The 17354-nt window shown below is 42.7% G+C and overlaps 1 protein-coding gene across 3 annotated transcripts in view; it reads left to right on the top strand.

The window, feature by feature from the left end:
• CCDC85C (coiled-coil domain containing 85C) overlaps positions 1 to 17354 on the top strand; it is a 177706-nt gene that overhangs the window by 109602 nt on the left and 50750 nt on the right. For 2 of the 3 annotated variants that reach the window (XM_014596429.3, XM_014596427.3), the window contains exon 3: positions 4778 to 4816. The exons of the other annotated variant lie outside the window; for it this stretch is intronic. In XM_014596429.3, coding sequence (XP_014451915.1) covers positions 4778 to 4816 — 39 coding nt within the window. The remainder of the gene's footprint in view (positions 1 to 4777; positions 4817 to 17354) is intronic. 3 annotated transcript variants of the gene reach the window in all.

Below are 17354 nucleotides of genomic sequence, written 5' to 3'. Positions count from 1 at the left end.
CTGGTCTTCATCTCTTGATCCTAAATGTTTATTGGCCAATGTGTGGGGTTTTTTTGTTTTGGTTTGTCTTTTTTTCCATTGCCATACTCCTAGGTTAAGTCACTCATCACCAGGTTTCATAGTTTCATAGTAGCTAGGGTCAGGAGGGACCTGAACAAATCATCTAGCCTGACCCCCTGCCACAGGCAAGAATGAATGCTGGGTTCACAAGACCCCAGACAGGTGAGCGTCCAACCTCCTCTTGAATTTGCCCAAGGTAGGGGTGAGGACCACTTCCCTAGGAAGCTGGTTCCAGATTTTGACCACCCTAACTGTAAAATATTGCCTCCTGATCTCCAACCTAAACCTATTCTCCATCAGCTTATGACCATTGTTCCTCGTCACCCCAGGTGGTGCTGGGGAGAAAAGGGCTCTGCCTATTTGCTGTTGATCTCCCCTGATGAGCTTGTAGGCAGCCACCAGGTCCCCCCTCAGCCTCCTCTTGCTGAGGCTGAATAGGTTCAGGTCCATCAGTCTCTCCTCATAGGGCCTGTCCTGCTTCCCTCTCACCAAGCAGGTGGCCCTCCTCTGAACCCTCTCCAGGCTGGCCACATCCCTTTTGAAGTGTGGCGCCCAGTACTGGACGTAGTACTCCAACTGTGGCCTGACCAAAGAATTACAGAGCACTGTGAAGAAGAAACTGAAGAAAAGGCAAGGTACCTGGCAGTTGTGATTTCAGAAGACAAAAGAGAAACGCGCGCGCGCACACACACACACACACACACACACACACACACACACACACACACACACACACACAGAATCACTGTCAGAAATTCAGTACAGGTGGTTTTGCTGAGAGTGCTTCAGGATAAATTATTATCGAGTTGGTTATTGAGTTGATGTCCAAACATGCTCTTCCCACCCTCTGGATTGGATTTCAATCCTTTTCTGTGGAATATCAGCCCATTATTGAAGAAACCAAAGCCTTCCTGTTGACATCACCATCACCAATCACACCTTCCTTTGCTTTTAGAATGCAGTGATCCCTACTTTGTGTCCCTGGTAAAGAGAGAGGCCCACGAGAATAACACCAGTACCCCAGGCTCCTGGAAATCCACTCTCCAGAGCCTCATAGTATCCTTTAAATTGCTTGGGGTCATTTCTGGCAGCATCATTAGTAACCATGTGGATGAGTAGGAAGGGGTAGAGGACCAAGGGCTTGGTGAGTCATGGCAAACTCTCCAGCATGTCCCGAATGCAAGCTAAGGGGCATGTAGCATGTCTCCAATGGATTCTAGATCTAGGCTACAAATGGGTGCTTCCATTTCACTCAGGAGGGAGTCCCTAGTCACCACTATCATCATCCTTCTCCTTTGGGTGTGGTGATGGTAGAATCCCTATTCCTAGAGCTGTGTGACTCTTACCATCTGCTAGTTCCTCTCTCGGTACTAGTGGGGTCTGCTTCTCATCTCTTCTACCCGTTAATTTATCCTGAAGCACTCTCAGCAAAACCACCTGTACTGAATTTCTGACAGTGATTGCATGTTTCTATGTGTGTGTGATATACTGTGTTTCTCTTTTGTCTTCTGAAATCACAACTGCCAGGTACCTTGCCTTTTCTTCAGTTTCTCCTTCACAGTCCTCTGTAATTCTTTGGTATGCTGTCTGCAGAAATGGTTCATGCCTCCTCTCCAGAAAGTCTTCATTCTCTCCACTGTTATCAACATGGCCACCAGCTTTGTACAAGTGAAAACTATTTCTGTCCTCAAGGAGGACAAAGAATACCAAGGGCAACTAGTCTACGACTAGCCATGCTTTCTTCCTTAAGCACCTGGATACTGGGCTTGGGCTGGGGAGGAGAGAGAGCAAAAAAAGCAGCAAACCAAAAGCTAAGCATTTTTATCCAAAATTGTTTTCAGAAATGGATAATTGTTCATGTTTCAATTAATTTTTATAAAACAAAAAATTAACTCTAAAAATTTGTGTTGGGAATTTAAAAAAAATTGTTCAAAATGTCTCCTAAAACATCACTACCACCACCACTTAGGCATTAATTTAGGTATTTCTTTCTGTCCTTTCGAATTCCACTTCAGAGAATAGTTTAAGCCCTTGTATAGTCCCATTGATATCAGTAATTGTACAACTGATGTGAGAAAAGAATCAGGCCCTTTAGGTTTCAGAGCCATCAGGGATTCATGCCAACTTAGCTGTGCTGTCATTATGGGGCAGCTAAGATGTTGTTCTAATTTATGGCAGCAGAAACTCAGTATGCTGTTAGGTGTGTACCCCCAGCTCTGCCATATCTGCTTTTTTCTGGAAACCACCACTAAGTTGAGGCTTGGGTATGACTGGGCATGTTTACTCCTGCCATACCTGGTTGAATTTATGCTACTGGGTGGTTCCCTTCTGCAAGAGGGCTTTTCCATTAAACTGCAGCCAAAGACAATCAAATGAGCAAAGAAAAGTGGCCAGCAAAGTGGGGAGGGTTGACCCCAATGTTTGTTCTGTTGTCTGCTTCTCTGTTATTGGGTGAAATGGCTGATTAGGTTGCTGGCTAACATATTATGGTCAGCCTCTACTGCCCTGAGACTCCCAAATTCATTGCTCACGAGCCATAGACCAGCCACTAAATAGCAATGGAAACAACTCCACTTTTGTTTTGTGTATTCTGCTGAGGGAGCCCCTACCCTAGCCTCAGCTGTTTCCAGCATGGGTCTCTCTTGAGCAAAGACTGCCAGTTCTGTGATTATATACTGTATTTTGGTTTGAGACGATTACATGAGCCCCGTATGAGTTACTGGTCTGATCTTTCTCTTCTCATTTAAAAAAAGGGAAGAAAAGACAGACATCCTTGAATATTAATGATGTAGTAAATCTGCTCCCTGTCTCAATTTCCACAGAAGACCCGGTATTGTTACAGCTACTGTTTTATTGCCTATGCCCCATGGAGATACTGATAATTTTTTTTTTACAATAGTAGTTTTATATGCTGAAATCTTCTGCCAGACCTCTTATTAGCAATATTTTGCTACTCATTTAAACCTACCCCACAGCATTCTCTCTTCTCTGTCAACTAAAAACTCCAGTTTTCACCACTTCAGCTGAATAACATCTCTGCTGCTTTCCCTCTTCAAATAGTACATGAACATCTCACTGTGGAAGCCAAAGCCAAGATGTAGGCTCTGAAGTCTACACATGCTGTTCTTTTCCTACACTAGCTTTATTATTATTCACATTAGTGATCCTGTTCCTGATTTGCTTTTGTGCCAGTAAGGCCAGGATCCAGCTGTATTGTTAAAACCTAAATGCATATGTGCATGCATATGCACGTACACACATATTTGCATGCAACTCGAGATAGGCTTTGAAACATCACAGCCTTCTGTGATGTTTTCTCTCAAGGGTCCCCTCCATTGTTTTAAACCAGAGAAGTTAAAAGTTAAGAGTTTTTGGTGAATCACCAGTGGTATTAACCTGCGCTGTGCCAGCAGCTTAATGCGTGGATCGTTAGCCTTGTGCAAGGCTCATGGAACTGTAGCATTGAGTCTAATCCTGGCTGTGCCACTTATCTGCTGAATAGCCTTGCACAAGTAATTTCCCCACTCTCTGCCTCAGTTTCTCTAACTGTAAAATAGGGATAATGAAACTGATCAGACATTTGTAAATCAATTCCTGAAGCAGCAAAAGATTGTTTTTATTTAAACAGAGGATTCTTTAGTTTCATCCCTTAACTACAGTATTTTGAGATGTTCCTTTTTATACTAGCAAATAAGAAACACTTGGGTCCCAGTACATTCATGGCTATTTGCTGTGACTTCCAGCATGCAGGTGAAGTCCTGTTGAAGCTAATAAGACTCTTCGTGTGTGGAGTTGTATGTGCTTTGCTGGGTATTGCCTGCTTGTGCTGTGAAGCATGATTTGTAGCAATAACTTTTAATTGGTGAAACTTAATTTAGTTACTAGTTAACTTCATGTGGTGAAACTGTATTCCAGTACTGTTGGTGTGGAAGAAGTGGGGTTTGGGTTATATTTATTCATGTTTAAAAATGTAGTTATAGAATGCGTGTTTTTTATATGAATATTTAAGAAGCATAATATTGGCCTGTAAAATGTTCAGAGGCAAACTTGAAGCAGGTAATCGCATAAAACTTTCATCAGCTGCAAGGGGCAGTGATTTTAGCTACTGAAAGTAGCAAAGCACACATGGCTATCACTGTTTGTCATCTTTGTACACTGTTTTTTGTGGCCAGAGCATGGACTCTTAAGGGATTACATCTTGGATCTGAGTTTGAGAACAGCACTCCACTGAGAACAATGTATGTGCATGTGTGTGTATTAAATCAGTTTCAAAGGGAGTTGCGTGGTTAAATGCTGTAGTATTAAATGTATTCGAGCTAATGAAGTAATTCTGGGATAGATTCTGCTTACAACTGTGCTTGGATACACTATTCTGTGTGCCATTGAATTCACTGGGTGGAACAACTACAAATCATTCTGATTAAGGGTATCACTATTGTCCTCTTGTATGTGGAAGTTACTGTATTCAAAACAAAGATATATTAAAATATGAATGCTTATTTGTCTGACAAGGGCTTCTGTGAATCTTTAATTCACCGATGATTTGTAAAGGGTTTTGAGTTCAAATATTAGTATTAACATTATCTATTGAAAACTTATACACACAAACCTTCTATTTTAGTCATCTGTAATAAAGATTAAAATTCTCCATGACAATAACATGTCATTATTTTAAATTAAGATATAAAGTGCATAATATTCTTTTGTTCCCTCCTAGCTGGCTGACCGCAACTGCTTGCCAAGAAATTTCATTAAGGTAGAGAGATCTAACATAATATATCCATAAAGGTGTAAGCTTTTTGAAATTAGGGGCTGCCTTTTAATATTGGTGCTGACTATCTTGGGCTCCAGTGGGTTTTGCTTTCAGATGCTAATGTTGGCAATTTCCATTTTTTTAATCATCTGAATGTATTAATAACATATTCTTAATTATTTCTGACTTGCACTCCACAGTGGCAATGAAGATGTGTGTTAGTTTGTCCAAGCTCAGCCTTATCAAAAATTTAATATTCAAATCAAAGCTATTTACTAACATGAAAAGCTGCTTACAGCTAACTGATTTCTGAACCAGTATATTTAGAATATCGGCAAAAAATTCAAACTAAATCTGAAATTTAGTTATCCAGATGCAAACAACTGATTGCTCAGTGTCAAAACCGAGGTAACATCAGCTAGTAGGAAAATAATTATGAGATAAATTGCTGCTGGTAAGTGATAGTGATGCCACAGCAATAGGCAAGTGACTTAATGTATTGTACTACTGTCCTTAAGTGTGTTTTTCCCCCTAAATTAACTGTGAGAGTCCTACAGGGCAAACCTTTCTTGGTAAATTGTGCCTAGGCAGTGCAGAAGACAATTTTTCTCCCCTCTGATCCTTCTCTTTCTTCTAGCAACTCTGCATACCTGACTGTCAGTAATTATTTGAGTAGAAAATCCCTCCTCCCCCATCACTCCCTCCCTCCTACTTACCTTCCAGGAGCTGAATCTAATGCCCAGAATGTGACCTTTACCCATGTCTCCCAAATGGAGCCTGCAACATGACATTATAGAGCTAGCTACAGTGAAGCCAGAATACTCAATACAGGTAAAATTCTTTGCTGTGTGGAAGGCTAAGACATACACATCAATAAAGTTCCTTAACTGATTCAGATGACTTGTCCTGGCTTTACAGATAGGGATGACCTTCACCCTATGTTTTTTAATTAGGCAAAAATCAAACTCTGAACTGTTGGAAGAACAGCACAGATGCTGAAAATGGAAATTGTCAGTCTCTCTAAAGGTGTGGATGCTGGTGTAGCATGTTCAGTGTGGCAAAAGCAAATCTTTTAAAAATAATGTTAATAATGGAATATAGTATATTGCAAGTTTTGAATTCCATATAAAATCCAAGGCTTCAGCATAATATAGCATGGTAAAATACATGATTTTGTAAAGCCCTCTTGAATAGGTGAAAGACAAGTAAGAGATCCTTATCTTGGGGGATCATTTATAATTCTTATTAGTTTCCAAGTTCAGGAATTGGGATCTCTCTTATAAGAGTAGATGACTGTGCTAACACTGAGAACCAGTCAAGGAAATGTTGCATTTTAGATGATAGTGGCAGTTTCCACTCATGCCTGGAGATCTGAGACTGGAACACAGGTAAGTAAACAGTAACATAATGTCTCTTGAAGACAAGGATTTTTGTAGGTGATAGCTTCCAGTGGACCAAATGCAGGCACAGACAGAAGTGCAGCTCCCTGCTCTCATAGTTTCGTAGTTGTTAGGGGCTGGAAGGAACCTTACAGATCATCGGGTCCAGTCCTCCTGCACTTGGGCAAGAAAGACTGCTGGGGTCAGATGACCCCAGCAAGATGGGCATCAAGACAGTTTGTGAAGATCGCCAGGGTGGTTGACCACCTTGGTGGGGGGGAGCTTGTTCCAAACTCTTGGCACTCAACTTGTAAAGAAGTTCTTTCTTATGTCTAGCCTGAAGCTGTCTTCAATCAGTTCGTGTCCATTATTTTTGGTCCTCCCCTGGGGGCCTTGGTGAATAGATGCTTCCCCAGGCCCTGATGTATTTATAGGCTGCCACCAAGTCCCCTCCAAGTCTTTTCTTCACCAGACTGAATAGTCCCAAGTCTTTCAGCCTCTCCTTGTATGATCTGGTCTCTAGGCCTCTAATCGTGCTTATGGCCCTCCTTTGGACTCTCTTGAGCTTTTTCACATCCTTCCTGAAGTGCGGTGCCCAGAACTGGACGCAGAACTCCAGCTGCTGTCTCACCAAGGCTGAGTAGAGAGGGAGGATGACATCCTTACCTTGCTCAAGATGCCTTGGTAGATGTATGCCAGCGTTTGATTAGATCTGCCAGCTACGACATTGCATTGGTGACTCGTTCATTTTGTTGTCTGTCACGACACCCAGGTCTCATTCAGTTGTGATGTTGGCAAGCATAGCACTGCCGAGCCTGTAAGTGGGTTCAGATGGAGCACTTGCCATTTCTCCATATTAAATAACATCAGGTTGAAGTCTACCCACCTCGTGAGCCTGCTTGGGTTAGCTTGTATTGCCAGCTTATCTTTGTGTGTGGCCAGACTCCCCCATAGTTTGGTATCATCAACAAACTTTGCCAGTTTACAGAAAGCACCATGAGTTAGACCAACCCTTCCAGCCCAGAAGATGTTAGCTGTTGGGTTGGGAGAGTAGGGAATCCAGCTCTAATTTAGAGCCTATCCAGTGAGAGAGACTATGGGTCTGCAGCTTCTTCTCCTTGCTCTGCTCCCCCCACCCCTCCAGCTCCAGTGCTGTCTCAGGATGGGAGGGGGAGAAGGCAGGGGAGGGAGGTCGATTCAGGGGTTTGCTGGTTTGCTAGTTGTACTGGAGTGGAAGTGGGGGAGCAGGTGGATTGGAGGCCCCCTCACTGCCCCTCCCTCCAGCATGGCGGCAACCCCAGAATGGATTTCCCTCCCCTGCCTTCTCCTTCTTTCATCCTGAGACAGCACTGGGGAGTTGCTTCAGCCCAGCTGCCAGAGCAGACAGAAGTTAATGAAGGTGCTCTGCTTTGGCGTGCCTTTATTTGATTATAATGGAGGTTCATTTGTCGTATGATTGGAGTACTCTGCAACTGTGCTCTTCTGTTTGGGCATGGGTGTAGAGCACTTTCAAGGGGCTGATTGCATGGCAAATGTAATTTCTGTCTGCACCTAGAATGAAGTTAGACAAACTTTTGAACGCAAGGTATTTTTCATTATGCCTGAGTGAAGAAGCTTCAGTTACTCACACCCGAAGAAATGCCTTGAAGTTAGACAAGCTTTCAAATGCATCACAACCATACAGTTGGTCCAATACAAGATATCATCCACAAACATTCTTGCCCCTTGTATAATTCCTGGATTGTCATGGCTACAACATCACACCACCACTACTGTACAACATCTTTTGGTTATTGTTGCTTCAAAATACGACTTGCTCTACATATTTGGTTGGTGATTTGGAATCTGAAGTGTATTCTATGCATGTCTAAGTTTGAGGTGGTTAGGTGTGTTAGTCCTAAGTCACTCAAGGCAGGGTAGATATGCATCTTATAGACTAACTAAATAAGATATATACAGCACAAGCTTGTGTGTGCGCGCACACATGCTAAACGTGTTATAGTGCATGTGCACATATGCACACGTCCATATGTATATACGTGTGTATACACATACACGCATATGTATATATAAGAAACATATTTGTGTATGTATATATGTGTGTATGTATGTAGACACATATATACATACATATATACACATATATAATGCTATCCTTTTGCAGCATTTGATAATGTGAACTCAAATTCACAAAAGCTTGTGCCATATATATAGAAAACTTATGTGCCATAGATGTGGCACAAATGTTTGTGAATTTGAGTTCACATTTTCAGATGTGGCAAAAGGACGACATAGAGCAGTGATGCTAAATCTTTTTGCCCTACGGGATGGCTGTGCAGTGCCTAGTTTGTCCACAGGCTGGATCTAGCTGGTGGACCAGATTGGGTGTGAGCGGCCTGATCTGACTGTGCAGAGGGTGGCTAGGGGCAACCTGGCTCTGATCTAGCCATGTGGAGATGAGGGGGAAGGGCTTAGTTTGGCCATGTGGGGCATGAGAATTTGGCAGTGGGGGAGGAGTTGGTAGTATTACTTGCCACTACTCCCTGCTGCCAAATTGCCTAACACATGGAGAGCCCCATGGACTGAATGTTGTGGCTCTGTAAACTGGAGGTTGAGCACCTGTGGCATAGAGTAGTGTATAAAATGGAGTGAGTGATGTTTAAGATTTCTTGTTCATCTTTCAAAATTATTCTGCTAACTAAAGAGTTACAACAGTTTGTAAAAGCTGTTTTTATGGAAGACTGTCGCCCAAGACAGCCCCAAATCGAGGAAGAGTCTGCTGCAGGAAGCTCAGTACTTGAAACATTATGACAAGAACAGGAGATGGAAAAGTGGGAGCAGCAGAAACAGCATGTCGTGGACTGAATCAAGAATCTTGAACCACCCACCCCATGTGGAAATATGTGCCTGAGTTGCAGTAGTCTCTTGATCCTGGATCAGTCTCATCAGTCATCTTTAGACTCACAGATAAGACAGTCATGGAAGACCGTCATTCACGACTGCGGGGGATGGCCGACAGCAGTCTGACTATATCTTTTCTATATGAAAGTTTTTTGCTTTTTAACTTAGAATAAATGAAAGTTTTGTTTTTTAACTTAGAATAAATACTAATGAACTACAGGCCAAGTTCTGTCCCATTTTTACATGTTTCCACGGCCACTGACATGATTTCATAGAGGTAAACAAAAAGCATTGTTAGGCCCTGGTCTGTCACTTTGCTAGAGAAAAATCTTTTCCATAAGGAGGAAAAAATACCTCCTGATATAGTGGCTGATGAGCTATATCACTTGGCCAGGCAATGAGCAGAGCAGTATAACGTGCAATCTACTGTCTGTTTTGCTTAACATCAGTAATTTACAGCGGTCTAAAGACTAAGCTTGTAGTATTGCTGTTTAAAAAAAAAAATAAAAAAAAATTGTGAACCACTGGAATGTCTGCAGTTTGTGACATTGTTTGCAGTTGTCCAATTGTTTCTCGTACATCTTTCCATTCCTTCCTAAACACAACCACTTGGTGAGAAATAAGAACTCCAAACATGTACAGTATTGTTAGAAGATGCTTTCTAACAGTGTGGAACTTCATGAGATTGATGCTTTGTTCTGTTTTCTATTCAGTTGAGACTAACAGGCCATGGGATGGTAGAAGAAGAAAAAAAAGATCCAGAAGTTAAAAAATAATAATAATAAAGCATCTGGGGGAAAAATTAAATCATTATTCCAGTAAAGGTCCTAATATTTCAGTGGAATGCAGATACAAACTGGAAATTTGTGATCACGTTTTTATGTCCTGTATAGACATTCAGCTATTACAACTGAAGATAAAGGAGAGAATAACGTTTTCAATTAAAGACCATTATGCAAGTCCTATTTTGAATGCTAATTCCTTAATTACTAGAAGCTGACAGTGTCATTTTCTAATATTCCTGAGTTATTTTAGAACATAATTCTAATTTAAATAGTTCCCGTGGCTTTACTTAATCCCATTCGTAAATGCGGAGAATTATCTGGATGACTGTCAAGCAAATGTGTGTGTCTTTCTGTATTTAATTTTAGTGTAGGTATGGTCTGCTTTATTTCATCATAGTCTATAGGAATTAGGTTCTGGTCATTTCTGCTTTTCTCTTCTGTCTGGCAGAAGTTGCAATGAAGTGCAATCAAAAATATAATTTGTCTAACTTATCCTAAAGTTTTTCAACACTCATTTGTGCAGTTGGTTCAACATGGCAACAGCTCTGACCTGATTTCATTAGACAGGAAGAAAAAAAAAGGGAAAATAAATGTTTCTTCTTAGTACCTTGACCTTAAAACAGCAACATAAACATCATCCATCTTCTCATGCGATTTGTGTTATTTCCAAATTGAATCACTCAGCACAGCAGGTCAGAAGTCACAGGTCACAATTTATTCTTTCTGCTAACAGAGTAACAGGCTTTGATTCAGATTTCAGGTGTGTGCTAATGTGCTGTTTTTAATTTATTATTAGAATAATTTGATTAAAAAAATTGGAAATATTTAATTAAATTGAAGTAATTCTATGTGAAAAATATTCACCATTGGACTTTTTTGTATCCTTTGCTTTAAATAGAATTTTAATAAGATCTCAAGACCTGTAAGAGTCCTATGAGAGTGCTTCTTGAGCCAAGACTTCAGTATTTTGTCCAGTTTAAATTAATTATAAATTAGTAACAATAAAGTTGTTGTGGTTGTTATGCTGGACAAAATTATTCTGATCGATTTAAGCTGGACAGATCAGCATTATCATCACCTTGTTGTATCATTATCATCATTGTCATCTTGTAGTATCATCATCTTTCTGGACATCAGGAAGGCCTTTGACACTGTCTCCCACCCCATTCTCATTAAAAAGCTAGGCGACTGAGGCATTGATGCCTACACAGTCAGATGGATTGCAAATTGGCTGAGGGGTCATACTCAGAGAGTGATGGTGGATGGGTTATATTCGACCTGGAGGGAAGTGGGCAGTGGAGTCCCCTCGGGCTTGGTCCTTGGGCCCGCACTGTTCAATTTTTTTATTAGCGACTTGGATGACGGGGTGAAAAGCACCCTGTTTAAATTTGCAGATGACACCAAGATTTGGGGTGAGGTAGAAGGGAAGGACAGATTACAGTGGGACCTGGACAGGTTACAGGGGTGGGCAAATGAAAATAGGATGGGATTCAATACTGACAAGTGCAGGGTGCTGCACTTAGGCAGTAAGAACCAGCAGCATATGTATAGGCTGGGGAACTCCCTTCTCAAAAGCATGGTGGCAGAAAGAAATCTTGGAGTTATCATTGACTCCAAGAGGAACATGGACCAACAATGTGAGGACATGGTCAGTAGGGCTAACTGTACCTTGTCCTGCATCCACAGATGCATTACAGGCAGGGCCAAGGAGGTGATCCTCCCCCTCTATGCAACACTGGTCAGGCCGCATTTAGAGTACTGCGTCCAGTTCTGGGCGCCGCACTTCAGAAGGGATGTGGCCAGCACCGAGAGGGTTCAGAGGAAGGCCACTCGCATGATCTGGGGACAGCAGGGAAGACCCTACGAGGAGAGGCTATGGGACCTCAACCTGTTCAGCCTTCGCAAGAGAAGGCTGAGGGGGGACCTGGTGGCCCTCTATAAACTTACTAAGGGGGGACCAGTGGGGATTGGGAGAGACCTTGTTCCCCTGAGCTCCTGCCGGAGTAACAAGGAATAACGGCCATAAGTTGCTAGAGAGTAAGTTTAGACTACACATTAGAAGGCACTACTTCAGTCAGGGCGGCTAAGATCTGGAACCAACTTCCAAGGGAAGTGGTGCTGGCTCCTGCCTTGGGGGTCTTTAAAAGGAGGCTTGACATTTACCTAGCTGGGGTCATTTGAGCCCAGTTTTCTCTCCTGCCCAGAGCAGGGGGTCGACTAGAAGATCTACAAGGTCCCTTCCGACCCTACATATATGAATCATCATCATCTTGTATTATCGTTCCCAAAGAATAAGAAAATAGCTGAACTTGCAGACCTTGGATGAACTGGCAGTGTTGGAAGGATACAACATGAGAGTAAATGTGTTTAAGAAGGAACAGCTGTTGCTCCATTGTTTCCTTTTATGATCAGGTCACAAAATGCTTAGACACAGGAGTCGAGGTTGATGTCATTTAGTTGGATTTTTAAAAAGGCCTTCATTACGGTGTCTCATCCCATTCTCATAAACTAATCGGCTGTGACGTAGATGATTACTTGGTCAGGTGGGTGGCGAATTGGCTTAGGGGTCGCACCCAGAGAGAGGTGGTAGACGGTCAGTATTGACCTGGAAAGATGTGGGCAGTGGGGTTCCCCCAAGGTTCAGTCCTTGGACCAGTGCTGTTCAATATCTTCATCAGCACTCTGTCCAAACTTGCAGATGACACCAAAGTATGGGGCAAAGTATACACACTAGTGGGCAGGGAACTGATTCAGGTGGATTTGGACAGGTTGGAAAAGTGGACAGAACAGAATAGGATGCAGTTTAACAAAGATAAGTGCAAGGTATACTGCACCTAGGGAGAAGAAAGAACCATCAACACGCATACAGATTGGGAGACGACTTTCTAAGCAGCACAGCAGCGGAAAGGGATCTCGGAGTCTACTATGACTCCAAGATGAACATGAGTCATCACCGTGACGAAGTGATCAGTAAAGCTGGCTGCACTGTTATCATGCATTAGCAGGTGTATCATGAACAGGTCTAGGGAGGTGTTACTTCCCCTCTATGTGGTATTGGTAATGCTGCAGCTGGAGTACTGCATTCAGTTTTGGGTGCTACACTTCAAGAGGGATGTAGAAAACCTTGAGAGGGTCCAGAGGTGGGCTACTTGTCTGGTTAGGGGCCTAGAGATAAGGTCCTACGAGGAGAGATTGAAGGACCTGGATCTCTTCAGCCTCCGCAAGAGAAGACTGAGAGGGGATCTAGTGGCAGTCTACAAACTTGTCAGGGGGGACAGCAAGGAATAGGAGATACTGTATTTACCAGGGCTAGAAACAACAACCACAAAGTAACAGAGAGCAGATTTAGATTAGACATTAGGAAGAACTTCTTTACAGTAAGGGTTACCAAAATCTGGAATGGGCTTCTAAGGGAGGTCTTGCTCTCCCCTACCTTGGAGGTCTTTAAGAGGAGACTGGACAAGCACCTGGCTAGGGTCGTCTAACGCCAGCGGTCTTTCCTGCCCAGGGCAGGGGGTCAGACTTGATGATCTACTAAGGTCCCTTCTGACCCTAAGCATCTATGAATTTATGAAAATGTTTTTTGGGTGGATGAGGCCCTTTTCCATTGATTTTCATGATTGGAGAAATGTCTATGAGAAGCCTGATCCAAATCCTCCTATAATTAATACACTGTAATGACATGCCTTTAGTTGGATCTTCAACAGTAGGGAGTGAGCCTAGAACTCCTGGGTCTAAAAGCACAAGCTTGTACTGCCTGAGCTAAAGGATTCACTTTTGTTAGCCAAAGTTGTACACGTCTCTTCAACTTCTACCTGTGACCTTGTGCACACAAGAAGTTGATGAGAAATTCTAGGTGTAAAACAAAGGCTGGATTAGGCGTAGATCACTGTGTGTGCTTTAGAATGAATCTTGTTCTTTGAAAATTGCTTCCAATAGGTAAAAATTACTGACTTTGTTAAAAAATAGGACCAAACCCTATTAATTTCAGTGGTGCAAAGCTTTTAATTGCATAGAATGTTTTCTCCCTAGAGAAAGATGTAGAAAAGCATGAGAAATGGTTTTTCCCTTCCTGTCAAATTAATCTTTTGAGATTTCAAAATATATCCATTTTGCTTGGGGATAAAACCAAGACCTTTTTTCCCTGTTTTTTGCAGAAAATTGCAGAGGCCTACCCCAGAATAGCCAATTAACTTGGTAGTTAGGATGCTACCCTCAGATGTAGGAAACCAGGTATTCAACTCCCTGGTCTGAGTAAAGCGAAGGAGAAACTTAGACCTAGACTAGGTGATTTCCAGGATCATCAAACTATTGTCTACCGCAGAGGGAAAGGGTGGGGACATGTGTTTTTTCCTGCTGTTCAGCATAGAAAACTTTCCTTCTCAAAGTTTAAACAAAAGTGGCACATTCCCATGAAGGGCTTTAGTTTTGAAGAAAAACTATTTTGTCAGGACATTCCCTTGGAATTCTTACAAAATGTGAAATGACTTCACCTGAGCAGTGATTTATTATTGACATGCTGCCCATTAATTGAGATAATCTCCAAACAGTGATGGAAGAAAGAGATGATCAGCAATTGTAGATTTAAAATGCCATTTTGACTAGAAAAGCAATTTAGGAGACACTTCCATCTTGATAATGAAAATTGGGCAAGGTAATAAGGGATTTTTCATTTTGTGAGCAAACTGACAATGCAAATACCAGGTTTTTTAATTTAGATTTAAGTGGAATAATGGTTGATCATTTTGATGCATCATTAGTCATATTGCTTGCTAATGAGGGATTCACATTTTGTCCGATTTAACTTTAGACATTGATAGCCAAGTCCAATGAGCATGTAAATGTTTAGAAAGGGTGAAGAGCACACTTGGAGTAATTGCACCATTTTAATTTAAAATGCTTTTCCACTGCAGCCAAAAAAGGAAAAAGAGTGATCTTTTTTTCTTTAATGGAAATAATCATTCTGACTTGTGATTGATAGGCTGCTGGAGGAAAGCAATTTGCAAGGAACACGTTAGATTTTGAAGTATGTCATCTTAAAACAGAAAACAGGAAAATAAAAATTCACTTCAACCTTGAGTATAATATGGATAGAAGGTACTGAACCAGTACTTGGTGACTGTCCTCAGAACAGATAGAGACGCAGTTGAAGATCCTCTGCTGCAGGGGTTGGCAATGCTTTCTGGTGGCAGGTCAGAATGACCCGGCTTGGGTTGAAGGCAAGCGATTCTAGGACCCTGCTGTGGCAAAATTTCTGGCTGTGGTGCGGTGCAGTGCTTAGCTACAGTACTGCCAGAATGTCCCTGAAGCCTCCACTGCAGCCTGTATCCAATGTCACCACAGGCTGCATCCAGCCTACAGGGCATAGATTTTCAACCCCTGCTGTACTGTCACCTATCAATATGCTTTACCTCTGGCCTAAAAAAAAATAAATAAAAAAAATAAAAAAAACCAAAAACAAAAAACAAAACTTCTGAAGGCCTTCATAATGTTTGTTGAACTCCATGTTCAACGTTTGTTGAACTCCATGTGAATTATACCAATGATCTGAAGTCTGTGCATCTCCCCAACTGCAACCACGAAACAAGGGACTTAGTTATATGCAGAATAGGCATCAGTTTAATTACCATTTGTTTTAAAACTGGTTTTAATTAACCCAGTACAGACATCTGGGAGATTCTTGTAATGCCTAGGAAAGAAAGAGGCGTTCTGGGCCTCACCCCTAAACCCCAGAAAAGCATTTGCTGTCTTTTGGAAGTGGAATGGGAAGGTAGGATATGACATGAACCATCTATGATTCCTCAAGCAAAAAACCTAAAAATTCTTGCTGTGCCACTTGCTTCCATCATTCACATATGCATGCTCATGTGCATTTAGCTCAGATGGAAAAGGGAACAATTCACTGTGCTTAAAGATGCCAAGGTTTCATGTGGGGTAAGGGTAGGTAACATTGCTGGATCCAGTTTGGGTACTACCGGACTCATTCTCTTGGGGTTGTGTTCAGTAAGTGAGGGAGAGATGCTGACATACAAAACCAGACCATGGAGGAATAACCAGCCAGAACAGAACTGCTGTTCCCATGTAACCAGCCAACAGACTGGTGTAGGCTACGTCCTGGCATTGTTGTTAGCAAATTAGTCATTGTATGTGACCCTTCTTCCCCAGTACTGCCCTGCTAGGCGTTATGCAATGAGAAACTTTTAACTTGGGTGTGGGCAAAATGTCAGATCTGGCCACCAGCTGGACTCCATTTCCCAGCAGCCCCTGCCTGCATGGCTGGGGCCAGTCTCCATGGAGATCCCAGCTACAGCTGCCCTGTGATAGCACAAGGCTGGGGTTGCCATTGAGACCAGCCCCAACCGCGCTGGCAGGACATGTGACAGGGCAGGGCAGGGGGCTGCTACTGAGCTGCTGGGACCTTGTGGCAGAGGCAGCTTGGTTGGGGCCAGGATAGAGCTGTGATCTGTAGCCTGCGTTCTCCAGGCAGGGACATGCAGGCAGTGGATTGTGACTCTGTTCCAGCGACAGACTGTGCAAAGAGCTGGGGCAGAGCTGCAATCTACTGCCTGCACATCTTTGCCCAGAGCGTGCAGACTGCAGCTCTGTCCTGGCCCTGACCAAGCTGCCCCGGCACAAGATCCCAGTGGCTCTGGAGCAGCTCCCTGCCCTGCTGCGTGCCCTGCCAGCATGGCTGGGGCTGGACTCCATGGCAACCCCAGCCTTGGCTATCACAGCACAGCTGCAGCTGGGGTCTCCATGGAGACCAGCCCCAGCCCTGTGGGCAGGGACTGCTGGGAAATGGAGTCCACTGCCAGCTGGATCTGGCCCACAGGCTGGACTTTGCCTGCCCCTGTTTTAACTGTAGCAGTGACCAGGCCACAAAATTGCTGTCCTTGGAACTTCACTTGCAAATGCATTTGAAAATGAGATCATGATCATTTATGGTGCCACCTTATGGCTTGAAGGAAAGCCGAAGTCCACTATCTGCAAAATCATTCCATAGTAGTAGATTAAAGACTTTAATTGAGGTAGGTAAAAGTAGCATCAATTTTTTCAGGATGACTGCTGCGAATACTGGCCACCTTTTTCACAGCTTGTAAAGGGAAAATTGATAGGATTGAATGGGTTATGGGAGTGAACTCATGATCATATCAGAGCTTTTTAAAAACAATGAAGTGTTCAGAGCTCAGGAAAATCTCAGAGTTCCCACATGGGCCACTTGACTTCAAGGAAAGGGACTCTGATGAGAGAAAATGGTGCATCTTCTCTGAATGCACAAAATGGAAGCAAGCAATGGAAGTGCAGTCACCACATGACTGTGTCCTAAAGGTTTTGGTTGTGGTCAAGCCCTTGGGGTTACTGTGCTTTTTATATACAGTTGAGCTGATTTATGAGACATTCCATTAAATTTTATTGCACCAGTGGTTTTTCTTTAGTTCTTTTGAAGTGGAAAATATCATTTCTGCAGCAAATGCA

The sequence above is a fragment of the Alligator mississippiensis genome, chromosome 2, assembly GCF_030867095.1.
Source record: "Alligator mississippiensis isolate rAllMis1 chromosome 2, rAllMis1, whole genome shotgun sequence".
Lineage (NCBI taxonomy): Eukaryota > Metazoa > Chordata > Crocodylia > Alligatoridae > Alligator > Alligator mississippiensis.
Note: the sequence above shows the minus strand (reverse complement) of the source record. Positions and strands in the feature narration are given on the sequence as shown.